Genomic DNA, 24,390 nt, shown 5'->3' with positions numbered 1-24,390 from the left:
CATTTAAATGTATAGAAATCCATTATTGTATATAGTAACTAATAAGTCTAATATACATCCTAGTAAGCTATAGTACTTTATCCTTTGGGAAGGTACCATCTGTGCAGTCTGCAGTTCTGTTGAAGAAAGATGTTGAGTCTATTTAATTATTGTAGAAAAATAATTGATTTCTGTGCATTTGTTTTACACTTGCATTAAATTAAAGTTGATTACATCGATTAAGGGAGCGAGCGCAAATGCAAAAACTGAGCGAGAGGGGCTGCTATTGTGTGTATGGATAATAGCAAACACTGAAATACATGTTTTGCACACAGCAACGAGTTTTGTTCACTCAAATTTAGCTTTTCTTCACTCAAAATAAATTTCTCCTCAAAATGCAACACGTGCACCTGCAAATGTTTTTTACGTGCGCTCAGAATAATGGCACAAAAATAACGCCATACACCCCTAGTTTTAATGGTTTGGGGCATAGTGGGAAGTATATTACATGTACTTCCTAACTGTCTGTCTAACACTGTCATTTGTGGAAAAGCCCAATGAACCTCTTGACATCAACTATGAAACAATTTGTTTTTTGGTGAATGGATCATGAAGTAGTTTGTTGGCGCAGTTATAAATTACATTTACATATAGGACAAAAGAGTGCAAGATAAGTATACCACTAGAAATTTGGACTTGAGTAATGTTGTCAATTACTTTGCTGAGTGCAAAGCCAGAAAGATGACATTCAGATTCAACAATAGTTTGTTTTTTGGAAGGACTGATGTATGTAGGATATATCGAGAAGCTGGTCCATTAGAAATAGTTATTGAATGAGGAATTCTATTCATTAGTGTGCTGGTTTGGTACAGTGACCACAGTGAAGACCTGTAGTTAATGGCCTTCACCCAACTTCCGTTTGAGATTGCTGTTCATGGCACTGGAATGATACAGTTAATACTGTTGATTATTCCTGTACTATACAATTTTTGCATTTACACAGTGTGTGTCTGTGTGAGAGAGAGACAGAGTGAGATAGTGTGTATACTCGGGTACAAGTTGGTGGGAACGATAACCACTGTTTTTGTCTGCTAGAGTGGTTTTTTCACTGCATATTCTGCACCAAAACTCTGTGCGTTCATCATTTGTTTGAAGCCAGCTCACCTCCTGCAACCCCTTTTCCGAGAATACTTTTTGCAGTTCGGACTCCTTCTGACATTTCTTTGGAGGTGGAGGAACACCAAAGTAATTACGTAAAGGAGCTTGCTTCTTGGACATCTTTAAGAGTTCTAAACAAATGTTTGTCCTCCTCCAGAAAATCTTATGTACGCAAACGCGTGTTGCAACTTCTTATCTGGTGCGCGTCTTTTATTTTGACAGAAAATGCACACCTGCGGACCACTTATGTGAACCCCTGGTCATATTGTAAATCCAAACACATGATCATATAAACCCAACAGATTAGTATTTTTGTCTGCTATCCATTTATTTTTTTATGAGCTAGTGATGCAATACTTGTCTACACATATCCACAGGTGACAGCACATGATGCTTATTCTGAAACAACTGTGGGAAGGCTGGGCAGGATCCTGGTCCAGAAATTCACGTAAGGCATCCTCATTTTCTGTTGCACGTAGTTGTTGTTCATATCAGAATGGATCTCCAGGAACTGTGGTGCACTTCTGGTGAACGTTGGCCAGTTAACAGGCACGCTTGAGCCTCCGTTGTTGGGATCTCTGTGGACATAAAAAGAAAAAAGTAAAACATAAATACAGCAGCTTAATTTATATTTCAATACTTGGTTTAGTTGTTTGGTTTCTGTGATACTCTGACAATCGTTTGTGTCTGCAGAATTATACCCAGTTTTGGCAAAGTTGGTCCAGTAGGAGATCATGGCGCCGGAGACACGGCGATGGCTTGGCCAGTATCCAAGTGGTGTGGTAAAGGGCTTTCCAAACACGTACTGCAGGTCGTCAGCGTGGTCAGCTCCCATCCAGCTTGGGTAGGGCATGATAAGACCACCCATACGGTTGGGCTCAGAGAAGAGGTAGGAGTAGGTGCGCCCAGTTCTTTAATGAGAAAAAACATTGATGTGACAATAACTACACAACTGACAAAAACTATTTGACTTTCATTTCTGTAATTATTTATATGAATGAAATGTTTGTTTGTTTTTTGTTTTTTTTTGGCCTGTCCCGTTTGGCTCTTTTGCCCTCAGAATTGTTGTCTAAAGGCAAAGAAAGATGCCCAACGGATTTACTTTATATGAATGAAATTTTACTGAGACCACTATTATCTCATTAAACTGTGACATCTGTATTGCAAGATAATATTCTCACGTGGCATGGTCAGCATGTAGATAAAGGGCAGCCTGTGTAGGAACCAGGAAGATGTAGTCCGTTCCTACTCCCACAATGGTTTTCTTGATGGTCTCCTGGCTGGGATTGCTTCCCCAGTTTGAAGTATAGGTGGAGTAGGCATTGTTCAGACCAACCGTGCCCTTCTCCTTTGTGTACGCTCCCAAGAGCCTCCTCACATCGTCACTGAAATCCGAAAGTGAGGATTAAGGTCTGATAAAACACCTTACTGTCACCTAAGGTTTGATATAGTGTTACATCCATGTTGGCATTGTTATTGTTTCAACTGATCAAATGGCTCAAACTCACATAGGGGTGCTAATTAGATCTGAGTTGATTGACGGAACATCTAAAGCAGTGAAAATATGCCCGTCCATGTCATTGACTCCAGCAATGTAATCAATTTCAGCTGCATTGTGGAACAAGTGGGAAGGATCTTCTGGCAAGAAGTCCCCATCAATCACAGGAGACAGGATCAGGTTGAAGACAATGGGGTCTGAGAAATGCAGACAATTAGAACATGTACTATATGCAGAACAAACTTTGTTTTATATATACTGTGTTAGCCAGCATATAGTTTAAACTGTTGGATTTGCTTGTATCCCATTGAACTTTGTGAGCAATCTTGTCAGAAAAGCTTTCATCGTGTCTAAAATGAGAATGTAAAGTAGGCTGTGTGGAATGTAATCCTTACTATCGGGTGAACCGGACAAACTGATAGTGCCTGCCAGTGTTAGGGCTCCAGGATCAGCCATCTTCAAACAGGCAGCCATTCTGTTATCAGTTGGGCACTTGACCTTCTGAGCAACCTGCAGAGTGGGTGTAAATTAATAATTATGTGCTATTGTTAAAGCTGTTTACACAGATTTTGTATTCCTATTATTTGTTCCGAAAGAGTGATTATATCCAGAGAAGCTGCTATGTACCTCCTCAGCGAACTTGCGAGGGTTCTTGTTGATTCCCCAGGGGCAAAGTGCCACTCCACTCTGGGAGATGGCTCTCCTGATGATGCCTTTATTGTGGGGAGTGAGAGTCTGTGGGTGGAAGGTTAGGAAGAATACTTAGTCTGATCTTGTGCAACAACTTTATGGTTTCCAGTGCAAATAGCAAGCCAACAATTGTAACCACTGTAGCAGATGGGTGAGAACCAGGTCTAGGTCTGCTGTAAGTGTCACCTCAACATAAATTACTAAATTTGATCTGTTGACTGTGATGTTGCTGTACTGCTTACAGTGTTTTTATTTTAGCAAACAGTTTGTGCAGGAATTCGCTTCTTCAGTTCCTTGCAAACTAAGTTGCTAGTGTGAGTTTATAGCTCAAAACTCTATAATCTTGTCCAAATATGGTCACTGGTTCGAACAACCAAGGATTTTGATATATGTGTGTATATATACATATCTGTGGAAATGTATTTTCACCTGGAAGCTAACACTAGCTCCACCTGCAGATTCCCCAAAGATGGTGATGTTGCCAGGGTCGCCTCCAAATGAGCGGATGTTTCTGTGTACCCAAGCAATGGCAGCCTGCTGATCCCACAAACCGTAGTTTCCTGAGGATCAAATATATTTCAGCTCATGAGAAGAATCACTGCTTTAATGGAAGTATTTTTTAAATGGCAACCTAGCATGTACCAGGCTCTGTAAAGTGTGTGTAACTTACCAGGCAAGCCAGAGTCTCCACTGCTCAGGAAGCCCAGTGTTCCCACACGGTACCCCACCGTCACTACAATAACATTCCCTCTGTCTGCAATCTCCTGTCCGCTGTACAGGTAATTATTCAGGAAGTTCGCACCCATGGAGCCTCCAACCAGGAAGCCTCCTCCATAGATCCAAACCATGACAGGGAGACCGGCAGATACTAGAGGACAAAGTTAGTGAAATTTAGTCTTTGTCTAATTTACATTAAAAAATAAACAAATAACCTAGGGCTGCGCAAGTTAATGCGTTATTATCACATCAACGCATTCATTGATTAATAACGACAATTATTTTATTTTGAAGGTCCATGCTAACTGCCTCAGAACATAAAAAGCCACGGGTCACAGGAGGGATGGGATGTTGATCTGTGCAGGCTTGAAATGGGTGACATTATGCATCTCAACCAATGAGATCATTTATGGTGGGCTTGATAGTACTGCAGGGCAGAGTTGATAGAACTAAAGTTATTTGTAAGAGCTGCAAAGTTGAGTTTTCTTATCATCGGAGTACAGTGGTCTCTCGCTATAACGCGGTTCACCTTTTGCAGCCTCGCTGTTTCACAGATTTTTTTTTTGTGTGTGTGCAATTTTGCATCCTTTTTCCCCCCTGCGCATTGTATTCTGCGTTCTCATTGACTGTAGACCATTGTCAATCAATCTCATGCCGTGTCTCCTGTACAGTACAGAATGTGTTCAGCTTGTCAAATTAACACAAATCTTTGATCGCTAGCAGTATGACTCTTACGTGCTGTACTGTATGTTTGTAAGTTATCTCCCCAACAAACACAACAGTGTCAACGAAACCTTTTTCAAAGGCACCTGTGGTAGCACCCAAAAGGCAGAGGAAGATGCTAACCACCGCACAAAAAGTTGGACTTCTGGATATGCTGAAGGAAGGTATAAGTTACTGTATTTTTTGGACCATAAGGCACACCAGATTATAAGGCGCATTAAACAGGGTTTGATCTTTGGTTTCATTCTATAATACTGGATTTATTTTTCTACGAAGGTTTGAACTTTGAGAGTGTTTAAACAAGAGAGAAAAGTGGGAAAATGTTCATGTCTGTCTGAGAAAAGTGTCTAAAGCGTGTAGTGAGGGGTTTTACAGCCTTAACACATCTATAATAACTGTAAAAAATAAAGCTGACTACTTCATGGATTTCACCTATCGCTGGTTATTTTTAGAGTGTAACTTGCACGATAAACGAGGGACCACTGCACTTCAAGTCTGAAGTATCACTTAAATGCATTACACGCTATTGATGCCAGCAAAACACCCACTCAAACAAACAGTGGCAGGAGGATCGACAGACTACATTGGATGCAGCTTGTAGGAGAAGTATAGTTAAACAAAACGGGAGAAGCTAACAATCGCCATAACAAAGTGGCTAGCTACAAACTGCAAGTCAATTATTATCGTGGAAGATGTCGGTCTGATGAGCCTCCCTCAAGACACACCAGAATTCACAAGCTGTACAAAAAGGAGAGCACTATGAAAGCAACTGTGTCATTATGTGCACTAGCTGTTGCTCCCTCTGGAATCTAGTGGATGTCACTAGGTAACCATAATTACCTGAGAGTTGCAGTACATTATATTGATGAACAGTGGGAGCTGCGTTTGCATGCTCTGAGTGCAGCGAAAACAGAAGAGAGTGGCAAAGAGTAAGAAAATTTCAATTTAGAGGAATAGATAAATGCAGTAAATTTTGTCAACTCAATCTAGATTAGTGAAGGTGGGTTTTGGGGCGGGGGGGGGGGGGGGGGATTCTCATTCTCCACCAGAAATCAAGAATAAACAGACTTCACAGAATAAAAGTCCTTTGACAGTAAATGATCTTGAACATCTCCCTGACAACAGAAAATGTTTCTGGTGGTACCTGAAAAAAATCAACATATTTATAAATGTTAACTTGCTGTTGATCAAAAGGTGCCTGTTATAAAGTTATGCTCGTGATTCTTTGTTGGATCTGATTAGATTCATGTTTATGTTGAGATCGACAAGAAGTGTTTTAACTGCTACTGTGTTAAGGAAATAGTGCTGTTAAAAAGCACCTTATTTCTTTAAAGGCGTTGCTAACTGATAGCAACGTTGCTAACTCATATAGCACATCCGCTATATGAGATGTGCACTTCTCATATAGCAGTGCTATGGGTGCCGGTTTAGCTCAGTGGGTGAGCAGGTGTATGGCTGGAGAGCAGTGGGCCTGGGTTTGAGTCCGACCTGCGGCCTTTTCCTGCGTGTTCTCGCAGAGAATCATGCAATTCATGCGATCACAATTTAAAAAATTTCATCATTGCCCAGCACTAAAATAAACTTTTGTGCATTTCTGTTTTTACCTGAGCTGCCATGAGGAACCCAGATGTTAAGGTACAGGCAGTCTGTACTGCCGATGGTGTCAGTCATCACAAGGTTCAACTGAAGGCATCTGGGCTTGTAGTCTGTGGCCTGTAGAATACCTGACCAGAAACACATTAAAAGAGTTAAATATTACATTTGAAAAATTATCAGGATACATGTGTATGTTACTTCACACAGCGCAGGTCTTAGCTTGCCTACCTTTGCAAGTAGTAGAAGTAATTTTCTATTGACTGATTAAAGTTAACCGGAGACATGCAGAAAAGGCTGCTGAGAGTTTCAGAGATAACAGCTAAAGACTGATGAGAAACTTAATCAGTCTACCTACCATCCCAACCACGGTGAGGCCTTGGTTTCTCAAATGTTCCAGGAGCATCAGCAAAGGGAATCCCCAAGAAGATATCCATGGATCGGCCTGATCCCAGACTCTTCGATTTTCCCTCAACCTTCCCTCCCTCGGTCTGCACCACACCAAGCTAAAGAGATAAAGCACAATGAGATAAAAAAAATGTTGATACGTTTGTAGCTAAATAGTCTTTGCACAACAAGATGACAAAAAATCCTGTAAACATGAAAAATACACATTTTGTGTAACACTTACAGAGGCCGCAGAGGCCGTCTCTAGAAACAAAGCAACAGCAATCAAAATCCCCAGCGTCAGCATCATGAGTAACTGGCAGAATGGCACCGATTGTCACCCTGACTTTTATAAAGCGGACTCCTCCCCTGGACAACATCTGACCTGTGTGAAGTTCGTGGGCCTGCTTTTCTCACAGTTACATAATATTTAACCACCTTGTGTACATTACACCTTCCCAAATACTTCCCGTGTATCATATCATTATATCATTAATTTCCATATTTTCGAGAAGGAAAATAAGTTGTTTTAGACTCAGTGAGCAGAGAGACAAATTTAGCCAAATGTTCATGTAAGTTGCCTAATGTGTAAGAATGACCACAGGTCAGGATGTATTTTGAAATATTTCACGCAGACAAATAATGACAGTCTGATTCTGGACATGCAAAGAAGGCTACTAGTAGTATGTTTGGCATCTCGTTTTTTAATTTAATGAATTACTTCAAAAATAGAGAGCTGGTTCAAAAAAACACACAAACAAAACAGACAGAGATTGTGTTACAGTCCTGACCAGAGCCTTCGTAAGACATGCAAGTGATTAATCTTTCACGTGTGACTTGTGAGTTTTCCCCCACTATTTATCAGGAAACCATCCTCTATTGAGTTTACACAGCTGTCAGACTGTGCACAGAGTCACACTCCTCTAGCCAATCTGAAAAGTTAACCATTATGTTTTGAATGCTTCAAAACTAAACTGTAAATACCTTTATTGTAGCCTACAATTAATAACTATTTCTACTATAAAGTGCAAATTTGCTGAGTCAGCGTTATCTCTTATGTGCTTTTCCACGGCTACTGATTTTATCTGTGACATAATCTATACACCTATGGGGTCCATGCATATACAGCAACAGTGTCTGCATGTGCATGACACTCACCTGCCACATATCTAGTCAGCCAATCACATGACAGCAACTATTGCGTTTAGGAATGTAAGCATGGTCCAGATGACCTGCTGACCCCCAAATGGCAAAGAAAAGCAATTTAAGTGACTTTGAATATGACTTGGTTGTTGATGCTATCCTATTTCAGAAACTGCTGATCTACTGGGAGTTTCCCTCACAATCATCTCTAGGGTTCAAAGGCATGGTCTGAAAATGAGAAAATGACCAGTGAGCAGCAGTTCTCTGGGTGAAAAATGCCTTGTTGATGTCAAACATCAGAGGAGTTGACTTTTAGGTTTGTTAGGTATGAAGCTATCATTAGCTTGCTAGCCCTGGCATCTCCACATATATATATTTAGAGCTTCAGGTGTAAATTCAAATAGATCAAATAAAACTAAGACAACCATATTTGTCTCTGCTATGCTAATTTTTAATGAACTATCACTGATACTGATACTTTTAGATCAATATATTTTGATATTCTTATAAATGCACCATGGGCGGCTTTGGGTGAAATGGCATTTCGATTCGCTGTATACTGTGTATATTGTTGTATTAACAACATGAATTGAATTGAATTGAACTGGCCTTTGAGCTAAGGGTGCTTAAACTAACTTTGCAAGGTATGAAGCTATCATTAGCTTGCTAGCCCTTTTGTCTCCACATATTTAGAGCTTCAGGTGCAAATTCAAAAGTCATCTTTATTTAGCACATTTAAAGCACATCAAGTGTCTGCCAAAGTGCTGAACAGAGGGATAATATAATCAAAAAGAAAGAATTAAAATAGATATGATGAAAACATTATAGAAACCCCTGATAGTTGATCAAATAAAACTAAGACAACCATATTTTCTCTAATATGTTTATTTTTCATGAACTAGCACTGATACTGATACTTTATTTAGATCTACATGTCTGCACATGTCCACAGTGAATAGTACATGCCCTTTATTCAGAGGTGACTGTGGGAAGGCTGGGCAGGATGGTGGTCCAGAAATGCACATAACGCAGCCTCATTTCCTGCCTTATGTAATTCTGGTTCATGTCAGAATTGATCTCCAGGAACTTTTCACCACTTCTGGTGAATGTTGGCCAGGTAGCAGGCACGGCTGAATCTCCCTTGTTAGGATCTCTGTTGATCAGAGAAATTGAAAACATCACTGATGTGTTTTTAATTTGTATTACAATAAGTGATTCAGTTGTTTGATTTCTTTGACGCAAAAATCTGTGTTTGCAGAATTATACCCAGTTTTGGCAAAGTTGGTCCAGTAGGAGATCAAATAGTCAGAGACACGGCGATGGCTTGGCCAGTATACAAGTGGTGAGCTGAAGGGCTTTCCAAACACGTACTGCAGGTCGTCAGCGTGGTCAGCTCCCATCCAGCTTGGGTAGGGCAATAAAGGACCGCCCAGAAGGTTGGGCTCAGAGAAGAGGTAGGAGTAGGTGCGACCAGTTCTTTGATGAGACAAAAAGAACAGGAAAATTAATGTGATGATAACTCCACCACTGCTAAAAAAATATGTATTTTTATTTCGTAAGTAATTAATTAGATAAACTGTGACATCTGTATTTCAAGGTCACATTCTCACGTGGCATGGTCAGCATGAAGATAAAGGGCAGCCTGTGTAGGAACCAGGAAAATGTAGTCTGTTTCAATATCAACAATGGTTTTCTTGATGGTATCCCAGGTGGGAAAACTTCCCCAATTTGAGGTATACGTGGAGTAGGCATTGTTCAGGCCAGACTCACCCTTCTCCTTTGTCAAGGCAGCCAAAAGCCTCCTCACATCGTTACTGCAATCAGAAAGAGAGAACTGATAAAATTCCTTACTGCCACCAAATCATGGTTTACCGTTTTGCGATGTGTAAGTTGTTTGAAATTGTTTCATGATGCAATTCCAAATCACTCCAAAGCTGATCAAAGCACTCAAACTCACGTAGGGGTGACAACCAGATCAAGGTTGACTGATGGAACATCAAAATTGGTGAACATATGCCCGTCCATGTTGTTGACTCCAGCAATGTAGTCAATTTCAGCTGCATTGTGGAACAAGTTGGAAGGATCGTCCGGCAAGAAATCACCATCGATCACAGGGGCTATCTCCAGGTTCAACACAAGGGGCTCTAAGATATGCACACAATCAGAAATCATTATATATATGCCAGAAATTGTGCAATAATTAGTATGAATATAATTTGGTGGGTAATTTAAGCAGAACTGTTTTCATCACGTATAAATTAGGTTTTGTGGAACGTAGTCCTTACGATCAGGTGAACTGAGCAAATTCACAGTTCCCGCCTTTGTTAGGGTCCCAGGATCAGTCATCTTCAGACAGGAAGCCATTCTGTTATCAGTTGGGCAGTTGACCTTCCGAGCAACCTGCAGAGTGGGTGCAAATTATCTGTAATTACCCCCATGTTTTATGCATGTTTCTATTATTATTTCCTTATTTGATCAAAAAAAAGAAAAGAAAAGTGGTTATATGTAAAGAAGCTGCTATGTACCTCCTCAGCAAACCTACGAGGGTTTCTGTTGAGTGCCCAGGGGCAAAGTGCCACCCCACTCTGGGAGATGGCTCTCCTGATGATCCCTTTATTGTGGGGAGTGAGAGTCTGTAGGTGGAATGTCAGGAGAAATACATATTTCACTATCTGCTTTGAAATGAGTTCCACCTATGGATAGATGGTCAGAAAAAGAACAAATACTCTCACCTGGAAGCTAACACTAACTCCACCTGCAGATTCTCCAAAGACGGTGATGTTGTCAGGGTCGCCTCCAAATGAGCGGATGTTTCTGTGCACCCAGGCGATGGCGGCCTGCTGATCCCACAAACCGTAGTTTCCTGAGGATTAAATATAATCAAGTTTGTAGAAAGAATCACTATTTAAATGGAAGTATTTCTGTATTGGCAGTCCAGCATGTACCAGGTTCTGTAAGATGTGTGTACCTACCAGGTAAATCAGAATCTCCAGTGCTCATGAAGCCCATAGGTCCCACACGGTACCCAAGTGTCACTACAATAACATTCCCTCTGTCTGCTATCTCCTTTCCATAGTACATGTAGTTATCCAGGTAGTAAGGCCCCATGGAGCCTCCAATCATGAAGCCTCCTCCGTAGATCCAAACCATGACAGGGAGACCAGAAGATACTAGAAGGATGAAGACAGTTAGCACTGGTCTAATTTAATATATAAACATTTTTGGCTTCTGTCTTTACCTGAGCTGCCATGAGGAACCCAAATGTTAAGGTACAGACAGTCCTCACTGCCTACGTAGCTATTCTGGAAGAAGTTCAGCTGAAGGCACTCGTCTCTGTACTGTGTGGCCTTTAGAACACCTGACCAGAAACACACATTAAAAGAGTAGTGTGTTATCATTTAAGATTACCATGAAGCATCAAGTATGTTATTATTACATATTTCTTCACACAGAGCTGGCCTTAGCGAATACTTATTTCACTTTGCAAGCAGAAGATGAAACATATTTAAAAGGAAATGAGCAGAAAAAGCTTCTGTGAGTTTCAAACATAATTGTTAAAGAGGTCAAATCTAGTGAAAAATGCTGTCCACCCACCTCCCCAACCAGGGTGACGCTTTGGTTTCTCAAACCTTCCAGGAATGTCAGCAAAGGGAATTCCCTTGAAGATGTCCATGGAACGGGATAATCCAAGACTAATTGTTTCACCCTCAACCATCCCTCCCTCAGTTTGCACCACGCCAAGCTACAGAGATTAAGGCAATAAATGGACTAAATATGTGAGCCATAAAAAAAGATGGATGTTTGGGTTTTTTACCACACTGATTAAATTGAGCACAATATGTTTCAATTTGAACACTTAGTGTAACAAAATTACACATGTTGTAATCACGCAGTCACAGCTGAATTATCAGTGCACAACCGAACTTGAAACATATTCTGCACAGTGAAACCTTTAGAGATATCCAAAAGAAAGTCTGTAAACATGAAAAATACATTTTATGTGATACTTACAGAGGCTGCAGAGGCCGTCTCCAGAAAAACAGCAACAGCAAACAAAACCCCCAGCTTCAGCATCATGATCAAGCTGTCAGAATTTCCCTGATTGTCAGCCAGACTTTTATAAAGGAACCAACATTGCACAACATCTGACCAACGTGGAGTCCGTGGCCCCTGGTTTTCTCACTGTTGAATAATATTTAACCACCTTGTATACACTACATCTTCCCCCAAACTTCCCCACATTTAACTAGAAAACCAAAATCGACTAAAAAGAATGGTTAATGGTAGTTATCATGAGACATCTCTTTTAATGTCTGCTCTAATAAGTAGGTAAGCTATTTATAATTATTTATAAATATACAATAAAATTACAAATGATAAACAAGGAGCACAAATACTTTTATTCTTAGTCAACAGAAAAACTAATTCCGATACATACTCGTGAAAATTAGCTGGAGTTAACTGGTGTTATTAAAATCTTTCTTGGGGAAAAAAAAAGAAAAATAGTCTCTTTTTATTTTATGTTCTGCACTTCTTCTATTTGCAGGTTTTCTCTACATCTAAAGAATATCTGGAGGTGCAGATGCCACCAATATTGTGTTTGGCTTGTATTTAGTTTAAATACTTCAAAAATTTCAAAAACAGTCAGTGTATTAAAAAAGGAATACCATGACACAATATATATCTGTTTTTCCTTACTTATCATCTGATACTCAGACTGTGTCTTGCCTTAACCTTTAACCTCTAACCACTTGGCTTGGAAAGGAAAAGTGGGCAGGAGAATTGCAAAGGAAAAGACAAGGCGTATGCTGAGAATCAGAACAGCCTTACACTAGTATCTCCTTAACAGGGTGAAAACTATACAGAAGATAGACTACAAAACATGCATGTGACTTCACCATAACGTGTTCAACCCCCCTTTTTTTCAGTGTTGGTCGTATAAACAAGAACAGCCAAATATTCCTTAATTTCAAAGGTTAAAATTTTAAAAAAGAAGGAACATTCAGGGCCACATGAACTGACAGCAGCAGCACCACAAAACCAGTTTTTGACATTGGAAAGCTGCTGGATTTACTAGAACGCCACAGTGTCAGTTTTATGACTGAAAGTTGTGAACAGAGATGTTTTGGTGGCTGGTCTCATGCATATGTATTTGTAAGAGTTTCACTTTCAGGACAAGAATTAACGTGATTGTGATATTTGCTGCTAAAAGAGTTTATTTCTAGGAGCGGGAGATGAAGTCATCAGGACCAGGTCCTAAACGGCACTTTGCTTGGATGGCTGAAAGCCACGCGCGTGGTGCCAAAACGTTCGCCCTAAAACTCTTCACTTATTCCTCAGGCTGAGTGTCTAGACACAAGCCCCACTTACTCTCCGTCAGAAACACTGGGAGTTTCACTGGGACAAAAATGAACTGAATTGAGCTTTTTTTCTTGGCATTGCGCACCCAGCGAGCTGCTTTTCTCTGCTGAATCTGTAACAAATAGGAGTGTCAGCCTTCTCACATTTATCTGAATTGCCAGCAGAAGTGTCAGCAGTGTCTTTGACTACAGCTTAAGAGAAACTGCTTTTTGGGGCTCCTCTATTTACCCAAAATGCCTGAACATATTTAGAAAAAAAAAGAGATCCACAAAAACAGTACAAGTACAGGACCAAAGTTCTTGTTCTTCAGTGTTTTGCAGTTCATAGTTCAAATTGAACACTCTAAATATTTTATTCATGTACTTTCTGAGTGCCTTGTTCAGTAAAAACAAACAAACAAAAAAAACTTAAAACAGGAGACTGGAACAGTGTTGTTTGGTTTGAATCTCAATTTTGGGCCTTACGGTCGAAAATTCAAAATTCAATTTGTAGTCGTTTGTTGCAAATTTTAAGTAATTACCCGTTTATTAGTTACTTTGCTATCTTTTTTTAAAATCTTTAATTTAATACGCCTAAAGGAGGAAGACCACAACAACAGGACATGGCATCCGGCGATTTTTAATGTTGGTTATGAATGTTATTTGGTCAGAAAAACTGAACCTTTATTTGTGTCCATGGTGAACTCCAGTTATACTGTAACTAACAAAAATGTCAATTTAAACGCAAACACAAACGGTTTCTCTACATTAACAGCAAAGGGAACACAACTATTACACAAACCTTTCAAAAGAACATAATTTCTTTATTTACACGGTCACATTTTTAAAGAAACTGATGACACAACATATTAACAGTCAAATTTATGTCAACACGTGGTTTTATTGTGTTACATGTAATCTAAAATTTCGGTCTCCATCTCATTTTCACTTCCTTCAGATGGCTGAAATTCATCTTCCTCATCCTCCTCTTCATCCTCCCTATTCTCATACTCCCCCACTTCATCTTCCTCCTCCTCTGCATAAACATCTTTTACGCTTTGGCCTTTACGTCTTCGTCTTTTGGGTAATTCCGGCAGCACTGAAGGACAAACAGAACAAAAAGCCAAAACCAAAAAGTAAAAAGTGGGTGCCAGGTGGTCTTGTTCATGACTCATTTACTTCAAATACTGAAAATAGTCACTGTTAAGTTTTGTCTATGAGTTTTGGTTTGTCATGATAATCCATAATCAGTGCTTCAAAATGTTAGTGCACAAACAAACAGGTTTATTTTTAGGGTAGCATGTTAGCATTTTTCTATTAGAACAACGCAGGGCATCAATGTTTCTGCAGGAATTGTGACTCCAATCATGGAACCAAAAACATAAAAAGTTGACCTACTATCAAAGAAAACATTAATGGATAACAAGAGCTGCTAAAACCAATTTTGCTCGAAACATGGATGTTTTTTTTTTTAAGATTTATTGTTGGCATTTTGCAGATATTGGATAGTGACAGAAAGAGAAAGGTGCCCAGCAAAGGTGCCTGGGCTGCAATCTCAGTTGGACCACCGGTTGACTAACGTTAATATCTGAACATAGTTCAGTCCATCCAGTTGTTGTTCACACTCTTTTACTTAAAACTAGACTATGTAACTGGAGTAGCTGCTGGTCATAAGTAGGCTTAGAGGGAAAAAACTTTGCAGCTAATGAATAGAGAAGAGCAAAGAAAACTATCAGGTGAGAAACTAAACTAAAAGCAGGGCATGATTTGGAGTAAAAGTAAAACAAGTTCTGGGTGCACACTGTGTCAAGTTAACATACTCTAATGATCAAGGCGGTTACACAGTAATAAGCGTCACAACTTTTTCCTTACCTGGCTTCTGCGCTCTGATCACCGCCTTGATCATGGCTGAGATCATGTCCCTCAGCTTGTCTGTGGTGCCAACGACACACCAGCCGTCACGCTCGTCACAGTGCTGCTCGTTTCCGTTGTTCTGCTCGATCTCCTTTTGGATGCTGCAAAATGGCAAACGCTTACATTAGTCATTCTAATGGAACCACGACATATTTGATAAATCCACCAGATAATTAAAATGCTACACTGGAAACTTTAAAATAATAAAATCTTATTCATTGTTGCTCCTGTTATGTATTCATAAAAAATAATTTCACAGAATCGTACATTCATGTTTTCCTCCCTATTAACATTAGCACATCTTGCTATCTTCTCTTATCCCACCAAAAACAGAAACAGCCAGCACTTCGGAGTATACAAAATATATCTGAAAAGCAGTTAAATCTACTCTTTGAGAATCTTTAGATAACAACATTTTTAGGAGTTAGGTGAAAGGACCTGTGGAAAACCCAGACATCAGTTTGATCAACTTTATTTAGATGAAAAATGATGACAGATGCGAGTAGATATGACCGTTATGAACATTATTGTGTATTACCTTTCCACATCCAAATCACAGACCTGGTAAAACATTTGTCTGTGAGGAGGCAGCATGCCCTCTCTGAAAATGTAGGATGATTCCTGTGGAGATGAAACAGAGGACACAGACAGCTTCTCCATTACTTTTTTTGCAAGACAGCTTGCATTTAAACTGTCATTAAATGCCTTTGTAGCTTCAGGCATTTTCACTATCATGCTATAGAAATGTCAATGTGTTCAAAAAAGGAAAAAAAAAGATTTCAATAAATGAACAGAATATACAGCACTGGGCTAAAGTTTTGATCCACCCCTCATTTCCTTTTGAGTGTCATCTGTAAAACACGGTGGCGTCTCTGTCATTATTTGGGGCTGCATTTCAGCCAGTGGTGTCTTGTCAAAACTGACTGAATTATAAACACAGAAATGCGTGTTTAGATTTTAATCCAACATGCAGTGGGATCTGGAAAGTATCCAACTGACAGCAGTTCGGTTTTCAGCATGATCCCCGACCCACTTCCAAACAGTAAAAGAATACCTGGATAGAAAATCATGTCATGGATTGGCCTCCCCAGAGCTGTTTCAGTCTTTAAATGCTGTATGTATTTCAAGCGAAATGTAAAGAAATAAGGCATGGCTTCAGACTCAAGACCTTTGCACAATACTGTAAACTCTGGCCATACAATCATGAAATTCATCCCATCATATATTCTTTTTTAAGCATGCTTCTAGAAGAATACTCAGGGTCCCATGAAGAAGGAGAGCTTTAATTCAAGTTGGGTTCAATTTAGTTCTATTTACAAAGCCCCAGTTTACAACAATGGTCACCTCACAGTGCTTTATATTCTAAAGACACAAAAATAGAGAGAATTTCAAAATGAAAAATCCCCTCCCCATCCTGCAAGAGGTTTGTTTAACAGGAAGACACGGCAGAAAAACTAGGTTCAAGGCTCTGACTGGATGGGGAACAATATAACGGAAAATATGAACATATAAAAAACAATTAACAAGCAGCACCAAACACAACTTCTGAGAGAGCAGACAAAACCTACTGACTATCAACAGAGGCTTATAAAAACACGAGGAGTAAAATGAGGGGAATGAAGGAGAAGTACAGCATGGGAAGCGTACCTCATCAAGCCTAAATATAAGTGTTATCAAAAATGTTTTTTTAAAGCCTGATATTGTAACTATAGAAGGTCTGTGTGCTTAAAACATCTGGCATGTTTGCTCTGATAATGGTCACTGACCTTCAGCTGGTATGTGACTGGAGCTGGATCTCGACTGCTGCTGGGACCCTCCTGAGTGGGAAGATCCATCACACTAGCTGGCTGGGGTGCTGGGGAAAAAAGGACAGCACAACACTGAATAGAGCAATGACTTCATTTACTAACTTAGTAACAAGGTTACTTTTAAAACACTTGAGTCTTGACAATTCATACACTGCACTCACCGCTCTCCCTTTTGTGTGAATATATGTGCAAATCAGAGGCTCTGATAGGCTCACAAATAATATTTGTGTGCATTATCCTCCATACTTCTAAAACACTTACCCGACTTGTTTAATGTGTTTGGCAGACTGTAGTTCAGGGAGCTTCTCTTGGCTTTTATTGGTATGTTGGATAGCAAGTAGCCTAAAAATGGGAACAAATGAAATCAAAAATGCTCATCATAACAAACTAGCTGATTTTGCAAAATGACTAAATTGCTCAAGTTTGTTTTTTGCCCTTTTGAAACACAAACGCTGATGTTAAATGTAGAAAAAGTTTCAACAGAAACGGAGAAATCCTGCTCTCACCGTGCTTGGAGCTACAACGGATCCTGAAATCCAGCATCTGATATTTTTTGGCCTCTGGGGTCTTTCGGGGATCGTAGCCGAGCTTCACCCACAGGCTTCTCCACGGCCCTGTCACCTACATACAAAAAGTCTACCTATGTTAATCTCTTTTTACAGGAAATGAGAGACTGCACAAGTCTCTCATCCAGCAGATGGACATAATAATATCAACAAAAGCATGTAATCTAGTAATCTTTATTACTTTTGAGCATTTATTTTTTAGGACTTGTGGCATTTTAGGCTTTGACTTGATTCAATGTTGTATAGTAAATGGATATTACTTATTCAGTGTCATATTAAATAAGTCATAGCCTTAAACCAATGGCTAAACTTTTAGCCAAATAGGGAAATGTAAAGTAAACTATTATAGCTAAATTACCTCTAAGCTTAAATTCACCCTACAAATATAAATTCTGCTTATTGCTATGCAGTAAATTAAATATTAATAGGTTAAATTTGTCTTTTTAAGTATTTCATTCACTACACAGTTGTATAAGTGTACATTCTTATTCATGACAATATCACTGGTATTTGATTAAAATGGAAGCAAACACAGACATTTCTAAGATTTTAGGGCAGACTGAGTAAGTACAGCAGATTTTTTTAATTAAAATTTCAATATTTCAAAACACCTGAGTGAAGTCGTTGATAACCTCACCATGTAGTAGGCATAGAAGGGCAGCAGCAGCTTCAGTTTATCAGGGTGGAGGTTGATGTTGGCTTTGACTGCGTTCCGTGACCAGATGGGCCGGCTCTCAAACATCTAGGTGCAAAGTATTTTGAGATTAGATAATAACCAAACATGATGGAAAGCAATATTTATGTAACATTATATAAAAGATAGCCTTGTAACATTTTGCTATTTTGGAGAGAAAACTGCTGATTATTGTTGGTTGACCTGCGCTTCTGAAATCAGGTGATGGAAAATGAACAAAAATACCAGTAGATGCAGATTGTGAGCCAAAAAACACAACAAGACAGAGTTTTCAAAGTGTCCGAGCAGATGTAAATACAGCTGTGCAATCTCCCCTCAGTTCCTGCGCTTATCAACTAGTGACCCTTGCAATCAGAGTGTGGCTGAGTGCTGGACACACCTTTTTCAGCTGCTCTTCAGCCTTCTTGTCACACTCATTCATGCAGATTCGCTTCCAGGTCACTTTAGCTGCCTCGAGGCACTCTGCAGGCACGACGGGATCAGTGAAGCTGACAAAAATGGCGTTGTGGGGCCGGCCAGCGCGATTTAAACCAATGAAATTCTTACTGTCACCTGGCATTTGGCTACAAACGCAAAAAAGAGGTGAAATATTATAGGTATCACCCTGAAACTAAAGATCGATAAAGGCTTCCCAATATTGCTGTTTGGGGGTTTACAGTGGTTTACTAACTTTAGATGGACGTCAGGCCGATAGAAATAATCCACGGGACTGTCGAGGCGTGAGAAGATGGGTGGGGGGAGAAAGTAAGGCATGGGCTGCTCAAAGAACTCTTGACTCTCGGGTTTGCGGAGGATGATTTTGTCATACAAAGACGTATGTTTTCCACCTTCTGAATGCACAGCGAGGCACTGGAAGTCTGCCAGCCCTGCAAACGGCAAACATCAGAACAAACATTGTCACTTGCATTATTTGTACTTTTTCTGATACGCTGTCATCTTCTGTCTGAGATCAAACCACCCTGTGACAGAAAGCATTGCCATGCTGGAATTTAAGACAAAGGGATTGAGGGCATGGACATTTTTCGCTTTCAGAAGTGTGGCATGCCAGAAACCACTGCCTAAAACAAGTTAATATGATGTTTGGTAAGATCATGGGAGGGTCCCCGTGTCAAGACAATATATAATATAATTCCCACAGATGTGACCCCCCATTACTGAATTTCATTGAAAGAAAAAAAAAAAAGAAATTCTGCGCCCAATAAATTGCACCGATAATCTTCATATTTCATCTCCTTGTTTCATGTGCTGGCATTTGATGTCTGAAGCAATCTTCCTAAGTTGTCTAAAACAAAAAGTAAATAAATAAATCTGCCATTTGGCCACTGGAGGGCACTGTAGTAAACATGTACAGCATCAGTCAAACTGGATTTCCTTTGATTGTTTAAATTCTCACTTTTAACATGATCAAGATGCCACATCGGTAAGATCATCATGACTAAATTACGTATAAACTGTATGAGGAACGAATAAATATTAGAGATTCTTAAAAAAGTGAAACCAAACATTGAAAGAGGACCAAAGGCGAACAAAATTAACACTTTATTATGCTACAGGTGGATAACTGAGAGACACACCCGTGAATTTGTATGTGGTTCCAATGACTCCGAGCATGTCCATGTGGATTTCAGCATCCTTGGGGTCATTTTTTCGCGCCCGCCGTCGCACTCTGAGGAGGAGGTTGCCTGATGAGACGCGGTTTCCGTACAGTGAGTGACAGAAAGGGTCTTGGGGCCGGTAACGCAGCTCGAGACGCTTGCTGGGGTTGGAATAGGTCTGTGGGATTAATGGGAAATAAAGGGTACAGGTATTAACCACAAAAGTGAGAAAGATTTGAGTATCAGTTAATTACCCACAAAAAAAAAAACAATTTAACATGCAAAATAGACAATACATTTTAAATAAAACAGCTCTCCCCTCCAATCCCACAAAGCTACAACCAAGGGCAGGAACGTATGTTTCATATGTTTTATGAAATATTTAAACTTCAAAGAAATTTAAATACCAACTTGTTATTTGTGTATCTCAGTGGAGCACAGCATTCAAATTTCTCTGTTTCAACCTATGGGAGCCAGTGCACCTGGCTGTAATTAAGCCAGGTTGCAGGAGAGGGCGCTCATGAGAAAGTCTTCAAAGGATTGGAGCTAAAGAAGGTAAAAGGCAAAATAATTCTAATAATTTGTGCTAATTGTTTGGGTAACAATTTACGAATGGCCTTCCTCCCTTCGTGACAGCTTTTTTATCTGGAAGGTTAAAAATGTTAAAATGTTGTTGTTATAATCATAAAGATGGAAAAAACAACTGGTGTTACAGTTTATTGCCTTTCCACTGTGATCCTAGGTTCTGGTGGTCATGAATGAGCTTTTCCTCATTCAGCAGATGTAGATTAGATTAGAGATTAGATGAAACTTTATTAATCCCTCGGGTAGGTTCCTCCGGAAAATTCAGTTTCCAGTAGCAAAGCACCGAAAGAAGTTGCAAGTTACAGATACATTAAGGGGAATGAGAGTAAGGATATAAGCATAAATACACCATATATACACATATATAGATACAGAATATACAATATGGATAAACAGGATTGCTCATTTGAGTGAGTATATTGCACAGTGATTATTGCACAGTCAAATATAAGAATAAAAACAAAACAAAAACCAAATATTGCAAATATTGCACAGTGTAGAAAAGCCCCTACAACTCAGTTGTTCCCCCCTCCTTTGTCCTCCTGTTTCTCCTCCCTCTCCCCTCCAGTGAGGAGTTAAACAGTCTGATGGCGTGTGGGACAAAGGAGTTTTTAAGTCTGTTGGTTTTTGAGTTTGGGAGAAGCAGCCTGTCGCTGAATAGGCTCCTCTGATTGTTTACGACCGTGTGCAGAGGATGCCCGGCATTGTTCATAATGTCCATCAGTTTCTTTAAGGTCCTCTTCTCTGCCACTGTCACCAGAGTGTCCAGCTTCATGCCGACCACAGAGCTTGCCTTCCTGATTAGTTTCTCCAGCCTGGATGAGTCCTTCTTTGCTGTGCTGCTCCCCCAGCACGCCACGCCATAGAAAAGGACTCCTGCGACCACTGACTGGTAAAACATCCTCAGGAGCTTCCTGCAGATGTTGAAAGACCTCAGCCTCCTGAGGAAGTACAGTCGGCTTTGGCCTTTTTTATACAGGTGCTCTGTGTTGCATGTACTGAATGAGGAAAAGCTCAGACACATTGTTGCAATGAATCTTTTTTTCTTCTTAAAATATCTCAGGCTGCCCTTCATCTGTTTTGTTAATGGTTCAGTCATTAAGGCATCAAACTCATTTAACAGGGAATAATACCTTCTGATGACTGGCAAATTTTAGTGGAGTTGAAAAATAGGATTTATTATTTTTTTTTTTTTTTACTTAGGCTCATGTTTTATATGCATACACATATACTCACTGGTCGTGTTCAACTGCTCATCTAATCAGCCAATCACATGGCAGCAACTCAAACAGTAATTCAAACAACTGCTCATTACAACCATGTTTTGCAGAAGAGCATCAATGAATGCAAAACGCATCGAACTCTGAAGCAAATGAGCTATGGGAGCAGAAGACCACACCTGATGCCACTACTATCATCTAAGAACAGGAAATTGAGGTTATGGTTCACACATTGTCACAGAAATTGAACAACAGATGACTGGAAAACTGTCTCCGGCAAGATTCTGATGTGACGGTCCATGTCACAAAGCTCAAAGATCATCTAAAATTGGTTTCACTGCACTGAAATGGGCTCTACAGTAAGCAGAAGTCAATCCAAAAGAGCAGCTTTGCATGTGGTGCAACAGGAGATTTGCATCATGAATGTGACGCTGACAAATCTGCAACAGTGTGATGCTATCATACCAATATGGACCAAAATCTCTGAGGACTATATCCAGCAGCGTGTTTAATGTATGGCACAAACTATTAAAGCAGTTCTGAAGGTAAAAGGGGGTCCAACCATGTACTATCAAGGTGTAGATGGTTCATTACATGTGAAAATGTGGAGGTTTTCAGGACACACGTTTACGTCTTTACATTTAATATAGAAAGAGTAAATTATAGGGAGGTGTGGCCAGCTTGATTTTAAACTGGAACTGTATAGGAGACCCAGCCCTAAAATGCGTTTTACAGCGCTGATCCAAAGCCTGAAAAGATCCCGGTTTTCCTCACAGACCACTTGAATTACAAAATGCTGAAAGACTGTAACTGATATAGTTTAAAACACCAAGTAAATAAAGCGATACATCAAATAAAGCGATGTATTTAAGTTACAATGTTTAAAAAAAATGAAAATATATTTTCTATGCGCTCATTAGCCGACACAATGGTTTTCAAAATAAAAGCCCGAGACTGATCTGTGTCCCAGCTTACTTTCCGCTTACTTTTGTTACTTTTTGTTCACCACCCAAAGTGGCCAGCATCCTGTCCGCGCTGCTGAAGACCCCCGGATACTCCACACACACCAACTTCTTGTCCTGGAGCTCCACGGTGGACGAGCTTCCCGGGACATCCTCGTGTTCGGCGGGAAACGTCAGCTCTTTGAGAGTAAAATCCAGCTTCGCGTCCCTCATATCCGCCATACTGACTCCTTAGCTGACTAAAAATTAAGAGTAATGTAATGAACCAACTACTTTAGCCAAAAAGAACACGAAAGAAAACACATCTAACTCCTGCACCAACAGCCGTACGAGCATGTGTTCAAGTCCAAAATAACTCCGGGCGGAAACATTTCAGCACGCATGACGTTCCGGTAGCCTTTCAAAATCAGGACTCAAGACTCAAGAAGTTTATTGTCATTTTGTATGGTGTAACCCAGGCAAAAACGAAATAGTGTTTCTCGCCAGCGTCTACAGTGCAATAAACAATACAGTTTAAAAAAGAATAAGCTTAAAAAGAGCAGTAAAAAAATTGCAACAATGGGTATGGATAAATGACATAAAATCTAAGTTATAAAACAAACTCAAGTCACATTCATTTGGGTAGGTAGAAGCAGTCCTTTCACAGAAAGGGATGGTTAAATTAGGTAGTCTGTGTGCATGCGTGCGGGGGCATTACAGTCCCTTTGTGGACCTCATAGTGTAGCTGTGTGAATAGCTGAGTGGGTGGGGAGGGGGCACAGTCTGTTTATCACTCTCACAGCTTGTGCAAAGAACCCTTCCAGCATCCTGGTGGTTCTGCAGCTGATGCTCCTGTACCTCTTGTCAGACGGCAGGAGGTAGAACAGGCTATGCGAGGGGTGGTGGGGGTCTCTGATGATGGAGATAGCTCTGCATATGCAGTGCTGTTTGTAGATCTCCTCCAGAGACGAGAGAGGGACACCAACAATCCTCCTGGTAGTCTTAACAATCCTATTGAGTTGACACTTCCCATAGGACTTGCAATTGCCAAACCAATATGTAAAACTTTGTGTTAGGATGTTTTCAATGGTGTGAGGTGAAGTGTGGAGAATCCTGCTTTTCTGAGTCTCCTGAGGGAGTAGAGACGCTTTGTGCTTTTTTGATAACTGCTGCGGTGTTAATGGAAAAGGACGGGTCATCAGCTAGGTGTACACCCAGGAACTTAACACTGCTGACCCTCTCGACAGCAGCACCATCTATGATGAGGTCTGTGTGGTGATCTCTGCCAGACTTTATGAAATCGATCACCATCTTCTTTGTTTTGTCCACATTGATGGTGAGCTTGTGGGATCTACACCACACTTCCAGCTGCTCCATTTCCATTCTATAGGCAGACTCGTCATTGTCAGTGATGAGACCAACCACAGTTGTGTTGTCTGCAGACTTCACAATGTTTGTTGTGATTTATAAGTACACACCACTGTGAATTTATAAGTACACAGTGGTGTGTACTTATAAATTCATTTTAAACAACTTAAAATCCCATAACACTATAAATACAAGCTTTTTTCAGCCTCTTTTTTTTTTTTTTGCCTGTCGCGTTTGACTCTTTTGCCATCAGAATTGTTGTCTAAAGGCAAAGAAAGATGCCCAACAGATTTACTTTACCAAACTGACCATCCCAGCCTTGCCGTAATGGTCCATTTGATTCACCTTTTATTGTTTATTTTATTTTCACTTGCTGAATACGGGACAGACTTGACTGGGGGAAAGAAAGGGAGAAAGAAAGAGGGAAAGAGAAACAGCTGAGAAGAGGGACGGGGGAGAAGGGCAAAAGACA

At 40.1% G+C, this 24,390-nt stretch overlaps 3 protein-coding genes across 3 annotated transcripts; all 3 read right to left on the bottom strand.

Annotated features, from left to right (window-relative positions):
• Positions 1–1,444: 1,444 nt before the first annotated feature.
• On the bottom strand, positions 1,445–7,099 carry LOC309711338 (bile salt-activated lipase-like). The gene is made up of 11 exons (XM_082541603.1): positions 6,990–7,099; positions 6,717–6,864; positions 6,370–6,489; positions 3,996–4,193; positions 3,755–3,885; positions 3,263–3,370; positions 3,031–3,145; positions 2,646–2,832; positions 2,319–2,522; positions 1,839–2,048; positions 1,445–1,715 (listed from the first exon to the last, which is right to left on the bottom strand). Exons 1-11 carry the CDS (start codon positions 7,053–7,055, stop codon positions 1,532–1,534), a joined length of 1,671 nt encoding a protein of 556 aa, XP_082397729.1. The 5' UTR covers positions 7,056–7,099; the 3' UTR covers positions 1,445–1,531.
• Positions 7,100–8,572: 1,473 nt separating this feature from the next.
• LOC309711339 (bile salt-activated lipase-like) lies at positions 8,573–12,176 on the bottom strand. The gene is made up of 11 exons (XM_082541604.1): positions 11,900–12,176; positions 11,483–11,630; positions 11,127–11,246; positions 10,861–11,058; positions 10,621–10,751; positions 10,414–10,521; positions 10,174–10,288; positions 9,846–10,032; positions 9,499–9,702; positions 9,155–9,364; positions 8,573–9,041 (listed from the first exon to the last, which is right to left on the bottom strand). Exons 1-11 carry the CDS (start codon positions 11,963–11,965, stop codon positions 8,858–8,860), a joined length of 1,671 nt encoding a protein of 556 aa, XP_082397730.1. The 5' UTR covers positions 11,966–12,176; the 3' UTR covers positions 8,573–8,857.
• Positions 12,177–12,280: 104 nt separating this feature from the next.
• On the bottom strand, positions 12,281–23,082 carry gtf3c5 (general transcription factor IIIC, polypeptide 5). The gene is made up of 11 exons (XM_082540399.1): positions 22,596–23,082; positions 19,784–19,982; positions 18,880–19,075; positions 18,589–18,772; positions 18,153–18,257; positions 17,456–17,570; positions 17,211–17,291; positions 16,908–16,996; positions 15,680–15,762; positions 15,100–15,242; positions 12,281–14,326 (listed from the first exon to the last, which is right to left on the bottom strand). Exons 1-11 carry the CDS (start codon positions 22,791–22,793, stop codon positions 14,136–14,138), a joined length of 1,584 nt encoding a protein of 527 aa, XP_082396525.1. The 5' UTR covers positions 22,794–23,082; the 3' UTR covers positions 12,281–14,135.
• Positions 23,083–24,390: the final 1,308 nt, after the last annotated feature.

The sequence above is a fragment of the Aulonocara stuartgranti genome (assembly GCF_965226115.1).
Source record: "Aulonocara stuartgranti genome assembly, chromosome: 7".
In the NCBI taxonomy this organism is placed as follows: domain Eukaryota; kingdom Metazoa; phylum Chordata; class Actinopteri; order Cichliformes; family Cichlidae; genus Aulonocara; species Aulonocara stuartgranti.
The sequence above is the reverse complement of the archived record's forward strand: the minus strand, read 5'-3'. Positions and strand labels throughout refer to the sequence as shown.

What these genes read in the sequence shown, in the direction of transcription:
- LOC309711338 (XM_082541603.1), bottom strand. Translation starts at nt 7,055, where the DNA reads ATGATGCTGACGCTGGGGATTTTGATTGCTGTTGCTTTGTTTCTAGAG. An exon ending in TGGAGACTCTGGCTTGCCTG is followed by an intron (nt 3,886 to 3,995) that starts GTAAGTTACACA and finishes TTTGATCCTCAG; the next exon opens with GAAACTACGGTTTGTGGGAT. An exon ending in GAGCTAGTGTTAGCTTCCAG is followed by an intron (nt 3,371 to 3,754) that starts GTGAAAATACAT and finishes TTCCACCCACAG; the next exon opens with ACTCTCACTCCCCACAATAA.
- LOC309711339 (XM_082541604.1), bottom strand. Translation starts at nt 11,965, where the DNA reads ATGATGCTGAAGCTGGGGGTTTTGTTTGCTGTTGCTGTTTTTCTGGAG. An exon ending in TGGAGATTCTGATTTACCTG is followed by an intron (nt 10,752 to 10,860) that starts GTAGGTACACAC and finishes TTTAATCCTCAG; the next exon opens with GAAACTACGGTTTGTGGGAT. An exon ending in GAGTTAGTGTTAGCTTCCAG is followed by an intron (nt 10,522 to 10,620) that starts GTGAGAGTATTT and finishes TTCCACCTACAG; the next exon opens with ACTCTCACTCCCCACAATAA.
- gtf3c5 (XM_082540399.1), bottom strand. Translation starts at nt 22,793, where the DNA reads ATGGCGGATATGAGGGACGCGAAGCTGGATTTTACTCTCAAAGAGCTG. An exon ending in AACCACATACAAATTCACGG is followed by an intron (nt 19,076 to 19,783) that starts GTGTGTCTCTCA and finishes TGCCGTTTGCAG; the next exon opens with GGCTGGCAGACTTCCAGTGC. An exon ending in CTGAAGAGCAGCTGAAAAAG is followed by an intron (nt 18,258 to 18,588) that starts GTGTGTCCAGCA and finishes CTTTGCACCTAG; the next exon opens with ATGTTTGAGAGCCGGCCCAT.